General features: G+C 38.8%; 1 protein-coding gene across 2 annotated transcripts; it reads right to left on the minus strand.

Annotated features, from left to right (window-relative positions):
* Nucleotides 1–2,038: 2,038 nt before the first annotated feature.
* Nucleotides 2,039–24,487, minus strand: LOC120433164 (myelin-oligodendrocyte glycoprotein-like). 2 transcript variants are annotated; one of them, XM_039598934.1, is made up of 5 exons: nt 24,361–24,487; nt 22,061–22,124; nt 21,414–21,749; nt 20,437–20,565; nt 2,039–2,383 (listed from the first exon to the last, which is right to left on the minus strand). In XM_039598934.1, exons 2-5 carry the CDS (start codon nt 22,113–22,115, stop codon nt 2,259–2,261), a joined length of 645 nt encoding a protein of 214 aa, XP_039454868.1. In that variant the 5' UTR covers nt 22,116–22,124; nt 24,361–24,487; the 3' UTR covers nt 2,039–2,258. The 2 variants fall into 2 exon arrangements, with proteins under 2 accessions (XP_039454868.1, XP_039454860.1); XM_039598926.1 differs by lacking the exon at nt 2,039–2,383 and adding an exon at nt 18,867–20,050.
* Nucleotides 24,488–26,111: the final 1,624 nt, after the last annotated feature.

Here is a 26,111-nt window from a genome sequence, read left to right on the forward strand (position 1 = left end):
GACATTAAATGCTTTAAAAAGGACTTAAATATTACTAACTGTACTTAATGCTTAAACATTTTTGTTTGTCTTAATAAAACAGACATATTATTAAAATTGTAAACGCAATTTACTAAATTTAAACATTTAGTTTAGATTTTAACAGGCTATGAAATGTGTGGCAAAAAATATGACAAAAATTTCAAACAAAACAAAAACAAACAAACAAAAAATAAACAATAGTTTAGTCAGGTATCAGAAACATCAAAATTATTATTTAAAGTAAAAAAGAGGGTGAAACATGAGCAATACATTAAAATATCTACTATGGTTAAGATTGGAATGACTTTTGTATTAGTGTATAGCAAAGACACATAACATACCTGTTGATGCAACATAAATGCATCTTTAAGTTGCATCAACAACATAAAAGTGTATGGGAGAGTGCGGGGAACACTTGAATACAAAATCCAACAAGTGAAAGAACTGGAAGAAGAACCGAACACTGGCTTTAGTTTACAGGTAGCTAAAAATAAAACATTAAAAAAAGGTGAAAACGTAAAACCTCAGTCTTTACCTCTGTTAGTAATCCCTCTCTCTTTTAAAAATACATAAATACATAGATACAAGGAAAGAGCTTTTTTAACAATCATTTTTTTTATTAGTTAGTTTTTAAATGAAGGTTTTACCCATTTTTTAAGGAAAAAAAAAGAAAACAAACAAACCATAATTAAAAAAAACATCAAGCAGTCTGAGAATCACTGATTTTAATGCAATCTGGAATGCACAAACTTTGAACAAACTGCCCAAAATACGTTGACAGAGACATTTCAAGGTTTTTGAGTCGGTCTGCGCTCCTGATGGGTTCATTTCTTAAATGCGTAAAAGCTGTCATCACAACTAACGCAATTAAGTTGCATTAACGCGTTAGCTCGTCCAACTCCAGGCCTCAAGAGCCAGTGTCCTGCAGGTTTTAGATATCACACTGGGTCAACACACCTGAATCAAATAATTAGTTCATTACCAGGCCTCTGGAGAACTTCATGACATGATGAGGAGGTAATTTAGCCATTTAAATTGTTGTGTTAATGCCTGGGGGCTCAATTCTTTCTGACAAGCTGTTGTCAGTTTCTGATCTCCTGTCAGGGCTTGTATTGGAATATCCCCACACATATTCTCCATTTCTTTCCATCAAGCCTCACAAGCATCATCAGACCATTTTGGCTATTATGAATTGAGCAGCAAGGTGGTAGTCTGGGAGATTTGGGAGAGACTTGTATTTGTGAATCCAAATTTCGTTAATTTCTCATGCTCTGTTTGAGATAGATGAGTTTCTTGGAGGAATATAACCTGTATTTTTCCCACTTTATCTTAGACATGACTCTACTCCTCTTAACAGTGTTGTTAAGTCCATTTACATTCCATTCTCCTTTGAGCATTTTAAGCATCCCTCTCAGTGCTGATCAGAACAGTGTGTTTTCTTTTTGCAAAAACAAAAAGCTGATATAAAGTAAACAGGAAATATGTTATGGGGGCGTTGCATTCAGTGCCAGCATGTGATATAGGCATTTCCTTATAAATCTTAAGTAAGCTGTAGTAGAGAGGTTACACACATCGTCCTCTATTATAATAAACTAAGATTAGAAAACAGTACTTGTAGAGTAAAAAAAAATAAAAAAATAAAAAAATAAAAAGCATTTTGGCCACTTTGTCCACTGAAACTTAACACAAGATGGTTTATATATATTGTCTGTGAAATCCATGAAGCCTTTCACGGACATGTTCAGAGTCCTTATCCCAGTGTGCACATTGGGTGAGGACTGGTTCCCAGTTGATGTCCATACGGCGTGGCATCTCTGCCAGGTAACCCCTCTTCATATCCTCTGCAACTTCTGATACACTCTTGTACAGGTGTGGGTCACTGTCCCAATGAATTCTCATTTTAGCTGGGTGTGGTGTCTGAAAACATATTTTTTGTTCTTCTTATGTCCTTGAATTCTTTGAGCTTTGTGTTAATCTCAGTCGGCAAATCGTGTGTAAATGCGATATTTTTACCCTACAAGAAATCTTCTTAGTCCAAGCTGCTCTCAGAATGTTGTCTTTTATGTCATACCTCTGAAAATTGACCAGAGTAGACCTTGTAATGACTGTATCTTGCGGCTTTGGTCTCAGTGATCGAGCACACTGAATCTCTAAATCCTCGTTTTCCGGAAGACCAAGTTCTTTCTTCTTGAAGCTGTTAATAAATGCAATCATACCCTCTTCCTCACCAGCCCTCTTTAATTCCATATACGCACATTAGTGCGGCACGATCTTCCTTCCAGGTCCGTGACTTTGGTCTGGAGAGTTTTCTGCTGATCCAGGCTGTGAATTACAGTTTTTCTCGATTGGTTTGGCTCATTTCCTGAAACCGAGATGACATTCTCAAAATAACATGGACAAATCTCCAAACCACCTTGCAATTGTTCACAACAGAATGTCATTTTCATTGGTTTAATCAAATTGCAAATGCTTTAGTACATGTCTCAAGTGACTCTGTGCTTCTTTTCAAATGATTATGTACAAGTAGCTAGTGTTAGCACAATGAGCCCACATTTAGCACATTTTCCAAATAAATAGATCTTGCCGATCTAAACTGATTAGTTGATTTTTCAGTGAAATGGTCACTCACTCCAAAACATATCAGCATGGTTTCATTGTGTAAGTCATCATATGCACAATTGTCTGTTCAACTGTCAAAATTAGTCAAAGATATAATACCATGAAAGAATATCTTGGAACATTTGATAAAGTTATGACAGTACTTGACAATCAATCAGGTGAAATTAGAACTAACGAAGGAGCAGTTTCCCACATCTCAGGTGACCAATCAAACAGGTTGTTCAGATACCTGACAGGTGTTGTCTATGATCATGACTGCTGCCAAAAGTATATAGACAGAGCTTGGCCGGGGCCAGTTTCATTTGCAGTGTGAACATGGAAGCACCTCGCCAAGTACAACAGCAACTTCCTGCTCGAGGAAGAGGAGGAAGAAGAAGAGGAAGAGGAGGAGTGAGAATGCGTGGAGGAATAGGGGAAGAGGCCGAGGAGCACGGAGGCACCATGATGTCCCAGATGAAATCCGGGCCACCCTTATTGACCACGTTATAAACCATCGCCTCACAATGGCAGAGGCAGGTCGCCGAGTGCAGCCTAATGTGCCTCGGTCTACAGTCTCCTCCATCATCCAAACCTTTCGCAGGGAAAACAGGTACAGAACTATGCTATTGAACTATTCAGTGTTGGTGTGTGTGTAGGCCTAGAGTACTGTAATATCGTCATGTGATGTTATATGATACTATAAAATGACAAAGACAAAAAATGGAGAAAATACTGTGAATAGTATTCCAGTCACTGTGCAGTGCATCACACTTCTAGTACCATAAGACAGCAGTACAATTACATTGGTAACTCATTTTGTAACAAATTTACAGTGTTGACCTTTGACTTGTATGTCTAGGATTGGACGACAGCCTCAAGTGGGTGGCAGAAGAAAACTCCTAAGTGAACAACAAGAACGAGAAATATGCAACATGGTCATTGCAAATAATGCCATCACACTGAGACAGATTCGTAATGCAATCCTGCTAGACAATGTAATGTTCCAAAATATAAACTCTATCAGCATCTCCACAATAGACCGGGTATTGAAGAAACATCAGATGACCATGAAACAGATTTACAGGGTACCATTTGAGAGAAACTCTGACAGAGTGAAAGGGCTGCAGTACCAGTATGTGCATGTAAGTCAACTACTGGTTGTCTATCATTGTAACACTATTACAGTAAGACATGGTTACCACTGTTTTTTTTTTTTTTTGCGTTATCCTTTTCACCTTCAGAATCCAGCTTTGTGTGACTAGAGCATTTTGCCTAGAAATTGTCTTCAGTTTTCCACTCCCTGTTTGTACAGTACTTTAGATCCTCCCTGCAGTATCTGTCTCTACTTGACTGATTAGATTTATTTCTATTCTATTGTAGAGAATAATGGCATTAGAAGGCAACGAAACCCCTCACATCCTAGTGTTCGTTGATGAAGCTGGCTTCAACCTGGCCAAAGGTCGAAGGCGTGGCCGTAACATCATTGGCCACCGAGCCACTGTGGATGTCCCAGGCCAGCGAGGAGCAAATATAACAATGTGTGCCGCTATATCAGAAAGAGGTGTGGCCACACACATTCCCAGTTTAGGGCCATACAATACACAAAAGCTCCTCAATTTTTTGGACCACCTTTATACTGATCTGATCCCAGAAAATGAGAGAGGTGTAGAAGGACCTCAGCTACCACATTATGTCATTGTGTGGGATAATGTGAACTTCCACCGCGGCCCACACATCAGAACCTGGTTCACCACCCATCCCCGGATGCTAATGGAGTTTCTTCCACCCTACTCTCCTTTCCTAAATCCAATTGAGGAGTTTTTTTCAGCTTGGAGGTGGAGGGTGTATGAGCATCAGGCTCAAGACCAGAGGGCCCTGCTGCATGCAATGGATGCTGCATGTGAGGACATCACAGGGGATCAATGTGGGGGATGGTTGAGACATTCACGCCGTTTCTTCCCTCGCTGCATCGCATGCGAAAAATATCCGTTGCGATGTGGATGAGAATTTATGGCCTGACAGAGAGCAGCACGTCGATGGCCAGGAGGATGAGGATGGTGGCCAGGAAAGAGAGGGTGACAATGGCGACCACTGAAAATATTACTGTACTATAGTTCTGAAACTTTATTTACAGTATGGTAGGCTAGAGTTTTTTTTGTTTTTTTTGTTTTTTGTTTGTGTTTATAACTGTTCACATTTACAGAATCCTGTATATGTTTTCTTTTCACAGTATGTTCTCTAATGTTAACATTTCTTTGTTCGAATAAAAATGTTTACAGTTTCCTTGAGTATGAGTGGTTTATTGGAGGCTGATTTTACTGTAAAATCTTTTGGTTTTATTCATAGTGGTGTTCTGTTGCTAGACCTGTGCCTCAGTGACAAAACGTCTAAGCATTTTGACTTGCAGTGCTTGAACAATGCCAAAGGTATAATGCATTTTGGGGGCATTGACTATTTATATGGGAAGGATATTTAGTTTTGACACATGGATAAACTCTTTTGGGAGAGATATGAGCTTTTGCAGGGGATCCATGGTGTTGTGCTAAACCATCCAGGATATTCTGACAAAAGCACTAAATGAATGCACATGTGCCAAGGCAATTGAGAAGGATCTGTGCTATTTTGACTGTACTGACCTTTTATATGGGAACGGAATCTGCTTTTGAAGCATGGACGAAGAGTTTGGGGAAAGATATTTGATTTTGCTAGTGAGCTATAATGTTGGGCAGCACTGTAAGACTGTTTGGCCAAATGACCTTATGGTTTTGAGAATGTCATCTCGGTTTCAAGAAATGAGCCAAACCAATCGAGAAAAACTGTAACGCATCTCTCAGATCTACGTTCACTGTCGAGTTTGTTCACACACCGTTCTGCCTCAGTCAACCTTGTGCCATGATTACGGATATCCACGATGACATCTTGTAGCTTCTGGTTTATCTTGGCCTTTAGGTTATTCAGATCTTCTTTAATTTCTTTTCTCATTTCTCGGAAATGATCACTTAAGTTTTGGATTGCTGTAACCATTGTTAGCTTGTTTTCCTTGTTTTGCTCCCTGCTCTTTTTCATGCTAGCTTCGTTGTTATTATCCTGTATGGTGTCTTTTGCTTCTCCGTAACTTTTGTAACCCCCTCTGTGTCGATTTACATCTGCCTCCATGCATTTTATATCATTGACAGTATGAAAACAACTATTATATCGAGTTTGTGGAGTTTTGTGGAGTTTTCCTCACTTATGATCAGGAGCGGTCAAAATCTGCCATCTTGAAGCCTCAATAATCAAATTTTTATCTAACAGTTCTGTTAACTATGAGCAATGTAAGTGGTCATTGTTATTTAGAAGTAGAGGAGAATTTGTGCTCTTCTGCACCTTTAATCTAGGAGGAATATGTCATATAAATATAAAGAAAGGAATTCATAGATAGTGTTTTACTGAGCATAAAGACCAAAGCGTTTTAAGTATATATGCTAAAAACCAGGCAAAACAGAAAACACATTAGGAAAATCAGTCACCACTTGTCTTGCATTAAATGTAGTATTACACAAATCTAAAGTTACAAGAGATCTGTTGGAGTTTCTGTGCTAAGAAAGACACTTGCAAAACACTGATAATTTCAGCATCATTGAAGCAATGTTGATTAAATGTTCTCTGTTATGCTCTTTCCATATAATATTATGCCCATACATATGGAAATACATAAAAGATTTTACGTACAAGATATGCACTGTGGTGTATATCTTGTACGTAAAATCTTCACGTGAATATGCACCACAGTGCATTGAGATCACAGTTCTGATTCTGGCCTAATAGCAGCTGGTTCATTTGTGCTGATAGACACTCACGAGTGCAGTCAGCTTCTTTAGCCAGTAAGTGTGAATCAGTTCAGGGCCTGGTGCTGTCTAACTCTATATCCTGGGGACCCTTTCTTGGATGTCTGCTAGTGGTGGTCATAGGATTCTGTTCAGAAGGTTGCTGTGGTCTGCTCCAAGATCCACTGAGGATTGTTGTTATGTGTTCTGTCCTTCTCTCACATCCTCTTCCAGTATTGCACCATAATTTCAACAGCTCTGGTCTCAACCAATAGCTGTTTCACCAGATTCCTTTAAACAGGTAACATTGCAATTTCTCTTGTAGCTTTTCTGTTTAAATCACTTCCTTTTGACAGACAGTGGAGCACTGCCAGCACGCTGATTTTACCAAGCATAATGATGTCAGTGATGGAATTCATCATTTAACTTCACATTTATGTTGCATCAACAGGTATGTTATGTGTTTTTGCTATATACTAATACAAAGGTCATACCGATGTATTGCTCAGGTTTCACCCTCTCTTTAACTTAAATCAATAATTTTGATGTTTCTGATACCTGACTAAACTATTGTTTGTTTTTGGTTTGTTTCAAGTTTTTATCATAATTTTTGCCACACATTTGATAGCCTTTTAAATTCTAAACTGAATGTCACATTACAAGTAATTCAATAAGATAAAAAAAATTGACTGTGGATCATCATATTTTATTTCTGTCAATGTTCCAACAGCTCCAGTGAACATTGTTTCAGCGCCATCTGAGAATGTAGGTACGAAAATACTTTAATAAAAGGAAACAGAAAACAACTAAATAAATAGAATTAAACATATTCACACTTTTACATGTATTTCTCTTTCTTGTTTCTCTGTTGTCATTTTTCACAGTCAAAGAACAGTTTAGGCATCTAATCAGTTGTTTTTTATTTAAATGTAACTACAAGAGAACATGTAGTAATTTAATGTGGTTGTACTCTAACAATGATATCATTCAACAAAAGAAAGTAACATGGTACAAATGACTGAAGCAGGCTTAAATTCTACGACTTAGAAAATTAAACTCCTTTCTGCACAGGTATACATGTGAAAATAGATTATACATATGATTTACAATGATGAGAACTTTCAATTTATATATATTTCTTATCATTTTGACATTTGTAGCAGTTAAGTAAAGGTTTTACTTGTTTGTTTGTTTTTTGTTTGTTGTTGTTGTTTTTGTTTTTTTGGCTTGCTTTGTTTTAACTGCTCCTGTCATATTTCCTTTCAGGTCCTCAAGATGACCTTTACTCTGACATTGTAATCACATTGTCTTTCCCTTGGTTGGAATGGATGACCATGAACAAGCTGGTAAATGTTTCTCAAAACTTCTACATTTCACTCATATGAAGCAATTTTCATCTCTGGCTAACTTTGACTGTTTTTTTAGATGAATGTGTGATTATTAATGATGCTGATTATGCATACATTTGATTTGGATGATTCACACTAACAGTTACATTATTCTCCCATTTGTCATAAGTCTGTATTTCAGTAGTTATTATTACATAAATAGATACATTAACTACAATGATTAAATTATGGAAAAAGTCATTTTGGATGGCACTGACATGTTTGTGTGTATCTGTCTGTGTGCAGGTACAACTTCAAGCCAGGACACAGACTTTACAAACTGTTGCATCTGTTGCAGTTTTGACACATTTCTGCGAAACTGCTGTGATTGTTTATCCATTTCACCTGCTGCTTTTTGTGAATTATGCTTGTCATTTGCCTGTGACGCATGTCTGGACCAATTTCTTGGCTCTTTATTTTAAGTTAGGACATCCGGAACTATAAAGTTTTGACTCTTTGGATATTATGGAGATTAGGTCACTAGCATGCCTGTGCACTTTTCCATTCCTTTCAAGAAGACAACATGTTACTGACTTGCCCTATACTGTGCCCATTTTTTTCCTTTATCCTATATACTGTTTAGGTGATGTCTGTTATTTTCAAAATTACTTTCTAGACTGGGATGCCAATGTGAGAGTGAATGGATGACTCTTTTGCCTGTGACCTGTCTGCGATATATTCTGAGTCTCACCAAAAAACAGAAAACAAATGGATCAATTTGTTTTATAGATTATTCATGTAAAGATACTATAAAGTACATAGTCAAGGTGGTTTCACACTTAAAGTGCCATCATTCATTCATTTATTCACAAAGACTCAGAGATTTAAAAGCAATAATCCACTGAGGGATTTTTATTACATTTGCCCAAGTGGAGTGTAACACAAAGTGTCAGGAGAGAAAACCATTGACTAAGCCTCCAGTTAAATTAGCTGTGCAGTCAAAGTAATTTATTTTACAATATCAAACAGGTCTAACAAATTTGTCACTTTTATCTTAACTTTCCTAAATTCATCTAGCAAAAACAGCACTAATCCAGCAGCTATGCACTTCTCAGAGTCATGTGGCCAATTGGCAAGGAGTACCTGCTGCTGGAGCCAGATACGAGGTTCCTCAAATGATCAGAATGCTGTTGAGTTTTAGCAGTCAGGTGTGGGAGACCTAGAACAATCATGATTATGATCAGTGTGCTTCTACTGGGTCGGCACTGGAACCAACATAACCATCAATGGGCAATTAGCATTGTTTAAACTTGCCTAAGAAGTAAGACATGGGTTGTCTTATACCATCTACTCTATTTTATAGCAATAGTCCTCTGCCTCCAGTGGAACTGGCATCAACATCCAGCTTGAAGGGCTTCGTTAACTTGTGGATTTTTAGAACAGGGTTCACGCAAAAGGCAGAGCTGGACTACGCAAACGGTTGGCATTACCACCATTAAGAAATTACCATTAAACACACCTGTTATACCCAACCAGACCTAAAAACCTCTGAAGTTAATGTCTTGTTGTGGGTGTAGGGCAGGTCAAAATTGGATCCAGGTTTGCAGGTATGGGAAACACAGATACAAGACTAAACTAAATATGGTGGAACTGGTGGAATTAAATTCTGCAATTGACATTTTGTTCAGTCAATCATATTTTTGTTATTATAATCGCATACATTTAAATATAGACACTTCTCTTTCATTCAGTTAGCACTTTATCACCAGCTGGTTATGCAAACAGGACTATTCACTCATTCAGATTCCAGATGTCAGTTAGTTTGGTTTCTCTCCACACTCTTTATCCAGGTTCTCGGCAATGATTTTTTAAAATCAAGCAGATGTTGTTAACACAGCATTAAAACAGTGTTGACACAGTAATTGTAATGTGCCAAACATTCCATTGGGTGTCATCCACCTATTAGTACCCTGAAGTGTAGTTTTAGTCAACTTGTATAGGCTCTGGAGAGCATCCACTGACTGCAGGATATACAAGTGCATGTTTTATTACTGGTTTCAGTGTGTGTATATATATACACTGATCTTAGAGCTGTTCATAACTTTCTCACTGGAAGGTTGAAACTATTGGCTGATAATGAAAAGAAATAAAAGAAGACACTCTACAAAGGGTCTGCTACGAACTTAAAGATAATTTTCTTTAAATTATTTGACTAATAGTACACATTGGTGATGTATCTAATACTTAGTTGTTACGTGTCTGCAGGCTGCAATCACAACCACCGGTTAGGAATTATGAGATGGTCTTTAATCATCTGGGATTATAACTTTCAAATCTGCCATAACAAAGGGACAGAAAATGTCTTAGCTGATTCACTGTCCCATGCCCTGTAATCTGTTTATTTTTTGTCTTTGAAAGCTCCAAACATTTTGTTTGGACTTGTAAGGGTGGGGGTGTTACATGTCTGCAGGCTGTCTGCTTTTTCTGTTTTTTGTCTTTCCTCTTTTTGCTTGCCATTTTCCCTAGGTACACAGACTGCAGGCTGGTGCCAATTTGGGAATCTCCAGCTAATTGGAGGGAGGAGGCTTTGAATGGACCAACCAGGAGTGAGGACACCCTTATAAAAGAAAACTCACTTGTGGCTATAGGTGGCTCTTTCCTCCTTGCTTGCTAAAGATCATTTGGTACATGTGTTGTGCTGTCCTGGAGCATTTGATTTGTTTGTGCAAAGTTTGTGGTGGGAGAAAGAGGACTAGGTAAGTCTGGAGAACCCTGTACATTTCCACACGTAGGATGTTTTCTGTTAAATACACTAGGTAAGAAGGTTGGGGCCACCCATGTATTGTTTGACCTTATTTTGTGAGTTGAGGATTGGGACCTTTTTTTCTTCTTTGTTTTCCTCCTGTAGTAAAGCTCAGATAGGTTCTGATTTGATCCTTTGGGGGGTTTTTTTTGTTTTTGTTTTTTTGTTTTTGTTTTTTTGGCACAACCCAACGGTCCATTTCTCCCCCCACATTGTTGTATGGCTTGGAGACGTTCTTTTTTGAAAGAGAAATTACCCATTAAAACTGTTATCTGCTACAACACTTGTACCGACTTATTGGAGTTGTGTTACTCCTCCTGCCAACTAGAGGGGTGTAACATTAGTATTTCCCAATTGGCGGATTGTATTATTCCTTGGTGGATGGGAGTAAATATGTGACTGTGTGAACATTGTTTATTTATACCTGACAATGGCCACTGTAATTCCATAAAAATAATAGTGAGACAGTGTCTAAAGGCCATAATCATGTTTTTAACAAATCTTTTCTCCTCCTAGGCACCTGTCATTTATTCAGATGTGTACAGCTTTCTAAATTACCTTTTGTCATATCAAAAAATTAAATCTTGTCAAGTCAAAGTAAACCTTATTGTCATCTCTGCTATATACAGTACAGTATATAGAGAGATGAGACAACAAGGCTCCAGTTCCATTCAGTGCAAAAAACAACAATATAGGAGTAAGAAATAAATATACACTGTAAGACTAAGTTAAAGGTAAAAGCAATAAATATACACTTCAAGGTTAAAAGGATCAATAACAGTCTAAATTTACAATTTACAGTTGAGATTTAAAGTGACCTTGAAGTGGTTTAAGATGACCAGCGTAGCAGCTTTACAGTTTACAGTATGAGTGATTTAAAGTGACCAACATTAGCAGGATTCTTGAAAGTAGGATTGTCGATAGAGCAGCATCTGCATTTACAAAGGCAGTGGTATGTGGAGTAGAATAGAGGCAGTTAATGGTTTGTGTGGGTGTGTGGTGGGGGGGAGTGGGAGAGCCGGTAGTGAGTTCAGGAGTCTGATGGCTTGCAGGAAAAAGCTGTCTCACAGTCTAGAGGATCAGGCCCCAATGCTGCGATAGCGTCTGCCGGATGGAAGGAGAGAAAAGGGTCCACGTGAGGGGTCAAGCCTGATGCAGGACGCCTTGCTGATGCAGCGCCTGTGAAAGATGTCCTGTAGCACAGGGAGAGATGTTCCGATGATCTTGGCAGCTGCTTTGACGATCCGATGTAGCTGGCTGAGGTCGCCGACTTTGCAATTTCCAAACCACATGGAGATGCAGCTGGTCAGAACGCTCTCTGTGGTGCCTCTGTGGAACATGGTGAGGATGGGAGGAGGAAGGTTGGCTTGCTTCAGGCGTCTCAGGAAGTGGAGGCGTTGCTGGGCCTTTTTGGTGATGGAGGTGGTGTTGGTGGTCCAGGTGAGGTCGTCTGAGATGTGAACTCCCAGGAACTTGATGCTGTTAACAGTCTCTACCGTGGAACCCTGGATGCTGAGTGGTGTGTGAGTGGAGCGAATCTTCCTGAAGTCGGCGATCATCTCCTTGGTTTTGTCCACATTTAGTGACAGGTTGTTTTCACTGCACCAGAATGCCAGCCACTGAACTTCATCTCTGTACGCTGACTCGTCATTGCTGCTGTTGAGTCCAACCACGGTTGTGTTGTCAGCGAACTTGATGATCTGGTTAGGGCTGGGTAGGATGGTGCAGTCGTGTGTCAGGAGAGTGAACAACAGTGGGCTGAGAACATAACCCTGAGGAGCTCCTGTGCTCAGTCTGATGGTGCTGGAGATGTTGTCGCCGATTCGGGCGGACTGAGGCCTCTCTGACAAGAAGTCTAGTATCCAATTGCAGAGAAAGGCGCTCAGTCCCAACTTGCTGGATAATGCTGTTGAATGCTGAGCTAATGTCTATGAACAGCATTCTGACATAGGCGTCTTTCTTGTCCAGGTGGGAAAGGGAGAGGTGAGGTGCAGTTGAAATGGCATCCTCAGTCGACCTGTTCGGCCGGTATGCAAACTGCAGCGGATCCAGTGAGCAGGGGAGGTTGCTCTTCACATGTGCCATGACAAGTCTCTCAAAGCACTTCATGATGATGGGGGTCAGGGCAATGGGACGGTAGTCATTCAGGCAGGATACTTTAAAAAAACTCTTTGAAAAGTACATGTTTAAAAAATGAAGTTCAAAAATCTTTTTTTCATGCCTAAAGATGAATAAAACATACTTAAGAAAAAAAATCCTGATTGTGGTTGTCATAATTCATGCATGAAAGGGCTAGAATGACTTTGAATTTAAAAACTGTTTCTTCTGTGAAGATCTGGCTCTTACTCAACATTGTTTGTCCTCCATTTTCCACAGAATCTTGGGGAAATGACATCCCGTTAGGCTTATTATTGACCTTGTTAACAAAAAGTTAATTATTACAGAAAATAATGGTTTCTCCTATTCCAATGAATTTGGGCTTTGAGGCTGTTTGAGGTTTGAGGAATCTACACCTTAAAATGTTGATTGACTTATCTTCAAAATCAAAGTTTTGACCTCATGTTTCAGATGCATGATACAAAAACCAAACAAGAAAATTACAACAACAAACACACATAAACACACATGGAACTGATCAATTTATTGACACGTTTTGAAGTGTTTGTACTTGTTGAACAGTCAGTTGCTTTAAACTGTGTTTTTTTTTTTTTTTGCTTGTTTGTTTGTTTTTTTCAATCCCATCAAATCAAAGATATCCACATCCATTTTGGCCTGATATTTATATAAAATCTGTACCAATAAAACACACATGCACACATGTACATACAGTTTATACCTTCTCCAGAATACTGTATGTACTATGACCACAGGTTTTCATCATGGTGCTGATCAAGAACCAGTTTTGTTGTGCTGTTACACACACAGCACGCTCATTTGTTTCAATTCGTCAGTTACCACAAGACAACTTACCAGTGTGTACATAATAAGCTAATACTCCTGTGTGCTATAGACTATAGAGTATGCTGTGCAACCTATTTACTGGTTTTTGTGCACCAGTCTGCCTCTCGCAAATAATTTGTGCCGTTCCTACAGCTCCGCACCGCACAGGTCAGGTTGCAAAAGATGCACGTGCTCTTTGCGAGCTCGTTCCCGGCTCGTAACCAGCGTGCTCTGCCGTCAAGGGCGATCACTGGTTAATGGTAGTCATGTGACTGATGCAAGCCAGATCCTTTTATTTAGCAAAATTGTGATTAACAGTTAAATGTCATTGTTGAGGAGCACAGGCAGGACTCCACACACACACATACACACATAAAAAAAGAAAAGACAAATGCCTCAAGAAAGGGGCACTCATCAGGAAAGGGGCAGGCCATTTACCATTTATCGAGGTAACTTTAGAGGTAATCTTGGGTCTTCAAAACTAAAAAGATGTTTCACTTGTTATACTTTTTAACTTGTGTTTCTCAATCTGTTCTAACCCAGAAAATATCATCATCATTCCCTGAAGAGGTGTGTGTGATAGTAGGAGGGTCTAAAGTTAATTTTATTTATGGTTTGTCTTTTTGCTGAGGGTTAAACAAGTTGGTTTAAACATTAAGTCTGTTTGTGAAGTGAATATACTTCTGTCACTCTTCCTCAAACCTAAACATTGTTTGTCAATGCAGCATCAACAATGACCAATGCAAACTCAGTTCTAGTAACATCTACACATGTATGTAGCAGTAGCATCAACACACTGAGTCAATGAATGTCAGACTGATTAGATGAAACTTAGTTTAGTGGGTACAGCTGGTCTTTGCATCATCTCAGCATCAGGATCTTTCCAAGAGTGAAGGCACAGACTGACAGGCAGCAGATAGAACAAGATACATCATCCTAAGTCTAGATTTACATGATCCATCATCTGTGACAAGGTGCAAGGGGTCACCTGCACCCCTTGCACCTCGGCCACCACATGTTTGACGCGCTGCCCTCTGGTCGGCGCCTCAGGCCCCACACCTCCAGACTAACAAACAGCTGGTCCATTTGGACTGTTAACAAACACTATCCTCCCACACCCAACCTCTGCCTACTCATGTCACCAGTATGAGCCATGATCTGGGAGTTACTCAGAGCATGGCTCAGTATTTGTGAGCAATGAAGTAAAGTATCAGAATGGTAACAGTCTAAACTCCAGTAAGTTTGACTTATTAAAGTTGAAATTACAGGCTACTACTGTCCATGCTACTAAAAAGAATCCCAGAAATAACAAATGCCACGATCAATAAGGGAGGTACTGTTAAAAGGTGGGACTGATAGAATTTAGCCTGGAAGGCTGCTGGGTGGTCCTCAGCACTTAGGGCCCTGGTACACTGCTCTCAACCTGTAGCAGGGTGGCCATTTTCTAGTGGGGTACACTGTTTGCATTTGTTTCCATGCCCCATTTCTGCGGTGGCATATAGTTCAAGTTGCATTAATCTTACCACATAATGATATTTGTTATTTAGCTTTTTTGTTTTCTGGTGTTAAAACAAAAGTTAAAAGAGAAAAGATTGGAAAGCTTCATGTTTGAGTTTGATATCTTGAAATGTATTTATACACAATAACTGCCTAACATGTTATACTTCAGAATGTAACACACATCACAAAACACAAACTTTACATAATGTGACCTGGTGGCAAGCAGTAAAAAAGTATTTGGAACATCTGTGTTACAGTGCCACCATGTGGACAACCTGGAAATAATTACATTAGAAGAAAGCTCAAGACTCTTTAAGCTGCACTGACGGGACTCCGAATGAATCATCCACATCATTTCATACTTTCTGCACTCAATATCAAATATTATCATTAGAGGTAGAAATAAAAATCAACATCTAAGAAATTAGTTTTTTCACAGTGACTCCAGTAATGGCTTTATTTACTTAAACAAGTGAACAACAACTTTCACTACCAATGTAACAGTAGTGAAACATAACATAACGTATAACAAATATGTATGATCATTAACATCTAGAGATTAACATGTCAGAAAACATTCTAGCTTACATGTTCCCAGTTCCTATAAAACAGTACGAAGTACAAACAAAGTAAATTTGTTTTTGTTTGCCTTTCTGCTGTACAGTAAAGGCAGTCACATCTTCTCTCATTTAACAAATGTAACAAGGCTTTTAATGTGAAACATTTGCAGGATTTGGTAAGAAACAGATTTTTATTAGAAGAGTAACGGCACATACTTTGGCAGTCACATATAAAAAATAAGATAAAATAAAATAAACAACGGAGACGCTGGATACATTAAAACCTGCAAATAATTCCAAAAAACGCCTTTTGAACAAGTTTGTTCATTCAAAGTAATTTCAAGGGATGACCTCATGATAAAACACCATCAGTAGCTCAAAACTTTCATCAAAGCAAATCACATTTTGGTTTAATTCATATATTTTACTGTGGAGCTGCCATTTCATTTGACAAAAAACTGTCGAATTAAAGCCTTGAGAGATGTGTCTGCAGCATTGATGGTATAACAGAATGATGCAGTTTCTGGCTCAAAAAATGAAGCCAGTGTGTAAATGCTTTGAACCTGCATTTTGTCTGAAGGCCACCAGATGACAGGAGCTGTAACTATGAAAACACTTCTATAGAGGTCGGTGGAAAATGGCTCTTTGATATGACCTTTGTAAACACTTTAATGCTGAGTTCATGGGCTCATTTACACATTTTGAGCTATATTGTCATTTTTTTAAAGAGCCTATTTCATTAATCATGTTCATTATATGTTTCAAAAAGGAGGATTGTCCATCCTTTATTCATTAGTTAACAACTTGTAAGTGACAAGTCATTAGTCCCTCTTCATCCCATCCAATTTTTGACAGTGAGTGAAAACACTAATGTTGCGTTTCAAAATAGAACCATAGATGATGTCAGAGTGGCTACATCTAACTTTTATACTGTCAGTGGTGTCCAGAAAGATACTGCATTTATTTAATAAATGGAATTATTATAAAAATAAGTCAATATAGCTGAACTAGAGCCATGGTTAACAGTGATTAAGATATTTATATTAAGATATTTTCTAAACTTATATTGGTTCCTGTTGGCCTTCATGACACATACCTTCTCCTACACTGTTTCTTTGAGGTCTGATTTTCCTCGGTGTGGGTCTTTTAGCACCGGGAGTTTCAGCTGGTCTTTGTTACATTTAATGACTTTCTCTTCTCATGATATTCTCATGATCAACATCAGGGGAATCATGTGAAATTTAATGGGTTACTGAAGAGTGTTTTTCAGAGTTTTCTGTGTCATGAAAGTGGTCGTGTTTTTTGCTAAATCACTGAAAGCTGAATGCATAACCTGGTCTAACACAGGTTATTTTCAGAGTATTGGTTTTAAATATACTCTAAGGTTTTCAATGATTCATATATATATGTATATATATATATATATATATATATATATATATATATATATATATATATATATAAAACACCCAGCACGCCCCTGCGGGCGGGTTATCCTTCAAGCTCGGGTCCTCTACCAGAGGCCTGGGAGCTTGAGGGTCCTGCACAGTATCTTAGCTGTTCCCAGGACTGCGCTCTTCTGGACAGAGATCTCTGATGCTGTTCCCGGGATGTGCTGGAGCCACTCGCCTAGCTTGGGAGTCACCGCACCTAGTGCTCCGATTACCACGGGGACCACCGTTACCTTCACCCTCCACATCTTCTCCAGCTCTTCTCTGAGCCCTTGGTATTTCTCCAGCTTCTCGTGTTCCTTCTTCCTGATGTTGCTGTCATTGGGAACACTACAGCCGTCTTCTTCTGTTTGTCTACCACCACCATGTCCGGTTGGTTAGCCACCACCATTTTGTCCGTCTGCATCTGGAAGTCCCACAGGATCTTAGCTCGGTCATTCTCCACCACTCTTGGGGACATCTCCCATTTTGACCTCAGGACTTCCAGGTTATACTCGGCACAGATGTTCCTGTACACTATGCCGGCCACTTGGTTATGGCGTTCCATGTATGCCTTGCCTGCTAGCATCTTGCACCCTGCTGTTATGTGCTGGATTGTCTCTGGGGCATCTTTACACAGCCTGCACCTGGGGTCTTGCCTGGTGTGATAGACCCCAGCCTCTATGGATCTTGTGCTCAAAGCTCGTTCCTGTGCTGCAATGATTAGTGCCTCTGTGCTGTCTTTCAGTCCAGCTTTGTCCAGCCACTGGTAGGATTTCTGGATTTCAGCCACCTCCTCTATCTGCCGGTGGTACATACCATGCAAGGGCCTGTCCTTCCATGATGGTTCCTCGTCTTTCTTGGGTTTCTGCTGCCTGAGGTATTCACTGAGCACGCTGTCAGTTGGGGCCATCTTCCCAATGTATTCATGGATGTTAGTTGTCTCATCCTGGATTGTGGTACTGACACTCACTAGTTCCCCGCTTCCTTTCTTCCACTTAGCGTACAGCCTCAGCGTGCTGCACTTGGGGTGAAACCCTCCATGCATGGTAAGGAGCTTCCTTGTCTTGATGTCAGTGGCTTCTATCTCCTCCTTTGGCTAACTTATTAATCAAAACAAATAGCGCATGTATTAACTTAAATTGTTTGAGAGTAGGACTGAAAGGTGAAGTGAAATGATGTGCTAAAATGACAGTCAACAGAAAAGTTTGCAAAAAAACCCCACTCACCCTACCTCTCTGTTGAGTACTCCAGCGTCAGGTAAATAACATGTGACCGTATCCCCATGCAATCACCTGAGGTGCAGGAAAATCTGAACACTTGTGCCACCATAAGAAATAAACAAAACATAAACATTCACTTACACTTCCCATTTGCCTGTGGGATCCCCAGGTACTTGTAGCTGTCCTCTGTGTCTGCAATGTTGCCTTCTGGTAGTTCGATCCCCTCAGTTCTGACTACCTTCCCTCTCTTTGTTGCCATCCGACTGCACTTCTCAGTCCGAACGACATTCTGATGTCATTGCTGTATATCCTGGTGCCGTGGACATATATATGGACGGAACCGCTAGTGATCGATGTAGCGGTTCCGAATGACAGCAATATCAGGAAGAAGGAACACGAGAAGCTGGAGAAATACCAAGGGCTCAGAGAAGAGCTCGAGAGGATGTGGAGGGTGAAGCTAACGGTGGTCCCCGTGGTAATCGGAGCACTAGGTGCGGTGACTCCCAAGCTAGGCGAGTGGCTCCAGCACATCCCGGGAACAACATCGGAGATCTCTGTCCAGAAGAGCGCAGTCCTGGGAACAGCTAAGATACTGTGCAGGACCCTCAAGCTCCCAGGCCTCTGGTAGAGGACCCGAGCTTGAAGGATAAACCGCCCGCAGGGGTGAGATGGGAAATGATGTTTTTTATTTTTATAGACTATGAACTAATAAATCACATCTGTAGGCTATTGATCATCAATAGCACCTATTTAATCAATAGAAAAAATTCTATTTTGGTCTGGCAACAAACTGAAATTTGCTTTAACTGCAGCAAAATTATAATTTTTATGATTCTTGTACATCTTTAGCACCCATTTCTTTGATGATTTGAATGTCAGAAGTATCAAATGATGTGGCTAATGCTCCCTTTTATGTGAGCATGCACAGAGCTTGAAGCTGAAAGCCTAAGTTAACAAATAAAGTTGATAAGCACTGTAGTGAAACTCTTTATCACTCCCTGGTTCTGCTTTCATATCTTCTTACCGTCACTCTGGTTTCCCCTTTTCATCTTGTCCTTCTTGATCCTCAGGTTAATTTCTGTCTTGCTGTTTTTCTTTTGTGTGGTGTTGGTTGTCTTTGTCTTTTTGTGTTTGGATCTCTGTCTCATTGTTCTCTCCTTTCATTCTTGTCTCTGATTGAAGTGTCCTCTGGTTTGCTTCTTTCTGTTGGTTTGTTTCAGGTTGTTTTGTCTTCTGTGGTGGAAACCCTGAACATGGGTTATTAAGTTGGGTCTTCTTTTTCTTTGACCTCTTTTTCTTGTTGTTTAGCTGCTTCATGTCCACATCACTCTCTGTTTCTCTTTCTTCCACAAACTGCTCTTCTTGTTCACTCTGTGCCTTCTGATCAAGGTTAAAATATATTCCCCATTCTATAGAACTTGATTTTCCTGACATGAGCTCATCTTTCTGTTTTTCTGATAGTGGTAAAAACTGAACTCCTAAATAATATTTTACTGATTCCATCATCTTCTCTCCTTCATCTTCACCTCCTTCAGCTTTCACTCTTCTTTCTTTCATTTCATTTTCTTCATCTGTTTCTTGATTTGTGGTAGTCTGAGAATCTTTTTCAATATTTATAGATGGAATTATTCTCTCTCCTTCTGGCCTCTCCCTATCCCCTATTAGCTCTGTTTCTATCACATGCTCATCTTGTGTTTCTTCTTCTTCTCTTCCTGTCAAGAGAATCTCACTTTCTCCTTTTTTGACTGCAACCTTGAATTCACTGTTGTCCCTTTTTGAGTAAATTACCTTTTCTTTTCTGTTCTGATCAGATCCATCCTCAAAGCTTTTCTCCTTTTTGTCTGTTTCGATATAAAATCAGGTGAAACCCATTAGGTAATAAGTGATGTTTTCTTACCTCTTGTATAAGGCACAAATGGAGAAAAAAAAACTTACTCAATTACACATTTAAAAATATTAAACAAAAACTAAAATGACTCATGTGCAAGACTTGGTGCCATCTAGTGTCGAGGTTGCAAATTACCACTAACCTCAACTTAAGCATTTAGGACATTTACCTACAATGTCAGGTAAAAAAGTGAAACAAAATACAACAGGATGTTGTACTGATGTTGTAAACTACACTGTGTGTATATACCCTTCCCGAAGAGTTAGGAACAAGTACTACTTTTGTTATTATAACACAACACTGAACAGTTTCACAAACTGAACTCAGTTTGGGACTTACTGAATTTGCCTTGTGTTCGTTTCCACACAATGAAGGCGACAGCAAGAATCAGACAGAGGGCAACAGAGCCAATGACAGGGCCAATAATGCCGACATTTACACTTAGTTCATACGTAGGGAAATCTTTGCCTGAAACCACAAAACATAGGACAACATGCAATTTATATAGAAATTACACTTCCAAATGTGATCAGATTTTTACAGACACTCATCGAGGGTATAAATGTTATCATTGGGGGTTTTGTTCATTTCCCAAAAAACATCATTAATTTTGACTATATTTTCAATTTATACTTTTTGACCATGTGAGGATTAGAGAAATTCTAAACATCACATTAATTCTTTCTAGCTTACCACCATTAAAAAAAGTTAAAATTTTCCTCTTTTTTCCCCAAGAGCTACTGTATGCTATTCTTTAAATTAATGTTTATTTCTATTTTTTTTTTTAAAGAAGTTGACTTTATGTAATTAATTTGCAAAAACATTGGTAGGACTCAAACGAATCTTCATAATATTGAAGCTTTAAAGCCTAAACATGCTAACAGATATTTTCTTCCTCTGTTTTAATATTGTTGCATCTTTCATTTTCTTGTTATTTTTTTGCTATTTAAACTAGTCAGTAATGTAGATAAGCTAGTTTATACATAATAGGGTGTGTCATCATTGATATAAGGTCCCAATATGGTTTACAGCTCTAGAAAGAGAGTTTATAAACTTTTTTCCTTCAAAAAAACAAACAAAAAATAACAGATAAAAGTAATGGTTGCTGACCACTGGTCTTTACAGGAAGTTGGCTGTAAAGGGAAACCTATAGACAACAACAGCAGAGCCTTCAATTGATGGAGGAATCATTTTGTTTTTTGTTTTTTTTAATCAAATCTGAATGAGCTTTTTTACTACTGACAATGTTCAATACAAACATTACAAAAAAAAGGTAAGTAGGCCAATTAAAAGGTACATAAATAAATCACACTTACCATCGACAATGAGTTGAACAGTAAAGTTTTTCTCCAGTTCTGGAGAAAAGCATGTGTACATTCCCTCGTCAGACCACTTTACAGGGGAGATCTTTAGCCACATGTATCCATCTTTCATCTCATCAGTGAACAGAGATGTCCTGCCCTTGTAGGCTGGATTTTGTAAGTCGGGTCTCTCAGGCCATACATGGATGAATCTGGGGTCCAGGTCAGCTCTTGTCCACTCCACAGTCATGTTTGAAACATCACTGACTGGGCCCAGGTAACAGTGCAAAATGACGTCATCACCAATCCATGCTTCTACTATCTGAAATGGACTAATGACCTCTGACTGACCTGAGAAGATAAAGGTTTAACTTTTATTTTACACAGAAAAGAACAACATACATCATGACTACAATGACTACGCCATGATGTAGTATATTCACAGTGAGTGCAGTGGATCCACTAGACTAAACTTGACTAATAAAGTCTTTTGTAGTGAGCCCATCATCACAGATAAGACACTCAATACAATAACTGGTTAAAATCAAATGTCAGGAAATGACATCAGCATCAGTGACACCTTGTACAGGAATCAAACAATCAATGCAGAGGTGTTCATGGAAGTGATTGAATGTGTAAAGATCAGGAATGCTGTAATTTACTTTGAAGTGAGAGTATCAGAATAAGGAGGCCAGCAGTGTGGAAACCAGGAAGCATCTTGCAGTCCTGAAAAGAACAAAAAGAGGACTTATTCAATATATCGCTCTCATAGAATATGAAACTGTATTTAAAAACCTTTTACAAGGACCTATAGTCTCAAGGACCACAGTGTGTCAATAAGGTCAGAAGAAAAAATCATCTGGATTCTTGAGCCAGCATTTCTGTGTTTTGGACCTTTTAATATTCTCACTCTTGCTCCAGGTTTTGGTTCTCAGATGTGGAGTTATCTTTGCTGCAGACTCAGCAGCTTTTTGGTATCAGATTTAAGGGTTTGTAATATGGTCAAAGTTAATTGCTAGATCCCAATGCACACTTCTTTTTATGATCTTCTTTATGAGTTTGTAATATGTAATACTGGACAACAGATTAATAGGACAGCAGTGCAGAGGGTTCAGAACTTGCCCCAGAATCCTCTAGTTTTAAATATTTCTTCAGCATTAAACTAATCCAGTGACAGCTGTCAGTGATTCCACAGCAAACAATAACTGTTGAAAATTTATTCGGTAAACTTTATTTTTAAAATTATAAACAAATACAGTTTAAGACAGTGGTTTGGTTGCTGCCACACTGCAACTCGGTTTAAAGCAGCAACTGACGTGTCCATCAAAGTGACCAATCACATTAGGACCCCTCCTCCTTTGGGCTCCACCTCCAAACAGTCATAAGTAAGATGGTTTGTGTGAGCAGGATTTCTCTGAGCACACAGAGCTGTGAGAAGAGCAGCAGCACCAGTAAAAGCAGATACTCGCACATGTCTGATGGTGTATTTGTGCCTGTAGCTACTGAGTTCTATGCACACAGAATTTATTTACGCCTGTGAAATGAAATTATTTGCCCAAATTATGTTGGGGTATTTATGTGCGACTTATGACATACAAATAATCCCATATTGGTTTCTCTGTGTTCAATATTGAGATTCTTACTTTTATTGGTTTGATTATAGCTTGTATAGTTGGTAATCTCTCTCGTATTTTGGTTATGCTTCCATTATGTTCTCCAATGTCCTCTTGTCTAGTCTTCATCTGTTAATGAATCCATGTTTTGTTCCTTTTCTGTTCCTTTACTCAAACCTCTGTTATGTCTCGCCTGTGTGAAGTAATTTTCGTGTTGTTGCTTTTTCCCCCCTTTTTCCTTGTGTCAAATTTGTAAGGACCTTTCCTGCTCTGTTGTGTTTTGTATTAACTTGTACTTCCCTTGTCTCATCCTTAGTGATTAGTCCCAGCTGTGTTTCACACCTGTTTGATCTCCCCTCATTTTTCATGTGTATTTATTGTCCGGGTCTCCCTTGGTTTGTTGTTGTGTTTTTCCTGTGTGTTCTGTGTTTCTTCCTTAATTCTTAGATTAGTTAGTTCCTGGCTCCTATTTTGTCTTTGTTTTTGTATCATGATGTTTTTTTGTTTGTTTTTTTTGTAAAGACTTCAGCAGTAAAGCTGCTTCCTGAGGTTAGGTCCTGTCTCTCCAAGTCCTGCATTTGAATCTGCAACCTGTCTGCAACATAGTGATGGTGAAATGAAGCACAGTGAATGTGTTGAATCTTTCTGGCCAATTGCTTTGCCAAAAGGCAGATCACACCCCCATTTAACAGCTCTTTGGAAGTACTGATATTTTCTGGTCATTAGATATACAACAACCCTCCTGTGATAATACATGTGGGTTACATACCAGTGGGCTATGTAAACATAATGACCCATAACCATAAGAGTCTCTCTCTCTGTCATTATGTTACACATAATCTGTGTATAACATATTGATACATAGAGTATTTTAATATAATCTATCTATCTATCTATCTATCTACACTGGCATCTAGCTATACATAGTATACATGCATATAATCACATGATAAGGCACTATATATTATTTTTTGGTGGCTCCATAATGTGCTTAAAATCTCCCTGCAAGCTCCTGATAACGTGGTATTCTGAAAAACCATATGGGCTTCGACACGGGCTTCATGTGGACACGCCCCCTTTGTTCCTAACTGACCTCGGCGCTTCGGATCTCGAAGTGATAAATACTGCTACTAAAATTTTCTACCAAACCGCATGTCGTGGTGGGGTTGAAATAAATTCATGATACGATTTTGATAAATGTGATGTTTATTTTCGCGGCTACTATATCTCTGAAAAGCGTACAGTAGCAGTAATGTAAGTCACTCCAACGGGGGAAAACTCGACGTCTCTCACTTTAAATAAAGTTGGAGAACACGTGAAATACAGCATCTGTAAAATCATCCGCATACCTGAGGTTTGTTTCTGGAATGCTCCCAGATGCGCACAGCGGTCAAAGTCAAAGGAAGAAACTGGCCGGATGCTAAAAGCCTCAGAAACTGTACAACATAACGGAAACGTCAATTTCTCACGGTTGCCTGGAATGTAAAAGGGTGTGGTCACGTTTCCGTCTTCATGAAAAAAACAAAAACAAAAAAACGGGTCATTAAAATAACCGTAGAGCTATTGCCTGTAATTTAATAAAAGTAATCAGAAGGTCGTTTCAAACTAAGAGGTGAGAAGAACGTTTATATCGCTCTATTATTGTTCTGCCAAAAGACTCTTCTGTTTAATGTTTGTCCACATTGTGGGACTGTTAGAGCACATTGTGCTTGAAAGACATGGCACAAATATATTTGACACGCGTGGGTTTGGTGATGCCTTTCTTTCTGTGACAGCGGCATGTAATATATGTCTTTAAATGTGTGTGAAATCATATTGTAGGTATACAATTTGTGGTCTTACGATGATGATGCGGGGAAAAAAGATTTGACCGTGACACATATTTGAATAATGATGGATTTTTATTGTACAGACAGGATTTTTTGTTTTTCCAAAATAAAATTGTTTTTTTTTCTTAGTCATTCTTCAGTCTCATTTTATTAAATACTAAAGAGGAAGTCTAGTTTCTGTTTGTATCACTTGCTGATTCAGTTCACATCAGGTAACTGACCTTCTTTAGCCATCATTTATTTTATTAATAAAATTCATTATGGTAAATTGGTTATTTCTTATATATTCTGCTTTTCTTCTTGACTGCACTCAAAGTGTTCAATAAAACATGTCTTCATTCACACACGCATTCATACAAGTACATTTATCTAAATCCAAGTGCTTTCTAACATTTACCCACCCAGAGTAACTCCAGTTTCAGTATCTTGTTCAAAGATATGTTGCCATGCCAGCCCTGGGCATGCAGATAGGAGAGGCCAGGGCAGGGATCACGCAACCAACACTTAAATTAGAAGGTGACCTGCTCTACCTGCTGAGCCACAGCCTCCCTACATGTGTGAGGTGTAGATAGATAACCAAAAGCTCTTGTGGCAGGTTGAACTTGCTGAATTTACACAGGAAGTACAGCCTCTGATGTCAGACCGTGGCATTCACGCACAAGCGCCCACTGTATCTGAGAGCACACCCCATCACAGAGCCTAACTGTCAGCTGTTCTGTGTTATGTGGCTGAAATTCTTGCTTCATTAGCTCAGCTGGAAACAACAGCCTCAATGTTCTTTTTGAAACAAATGTTACTTATAAAATCTCCAGTAATAAAAGCTTTATATTCTGTGTTAACTTCTTCTGCTGCAGGTATATTAAAAAAAAAATCATAATTCTTTATTAATCCTTGAGGAAATTATGTGATCACAGTTGATCCAAGACAGTAAGAAAATTAACTAACTGAACTAAATGAAATAATACAATATATAACAAAGTAGCTCTAGTTATATACATCCCAGAATGTTAAACAAATTAAATATATGTTGTTGACACTGAGGTTCCCCTTTTATCACATTGATAAACTTTGTTATTTTCTCTGGAGAGGATGTGCAAATATGAAAAGTAAAACATTGTTACGTTATCACAGGTAGTTTAATGTTGCTTTTTTTACTCATAATCTTACTGTTTTTATTATGTTAACAGATAAACAAGCAGTAAGACTTTGATTGGTCTTTAATTATAAAAATACAGTATACATTTGTCACCACCTTTATTTCAGGTACAGGG

Source organism: Oreochromis aureus, linkage group 3 (genome assembly GCF_013358895.1).
Source record: "Oreochromis aureus strain Israel breed Guangdong linkage group 3, ZZ_aureus, whole genome shotgun sequence".
Taxonomy (NCBI): domain Eukaryota; kingdom Metazoa; phylum Chordata; class Actinopteri; order Cichliformes; family Cichlidae; genus Oreochromis; species Oreochromis aureus.

Excerpts from the sequence above, each read along its gene's own strand:
- LOC120433164 (XM_039598926.1), bottom strand. The coding sequence starts at position 22,115 with ATGCTTCCTGGTTTCCACACTGCTGGCCTCCTTATTCTGATACTCTCA. Across the intron at positions 21,750-22,060 it reads TCTGATACTCTCACTTCAAA|GTCAGTCAGAGGTCATTAGT; the intron begins GTAAATTACAGC and ends TTATCTTCTCAG. Across the intron at positions 20,051-20,436 it reads ACGAACACAAGGCAAATTCA|ACAAAAAGGAGAAAAGCTTT; the intron begins GTAAGTCCCAAA and ends ATATCGAAACAG.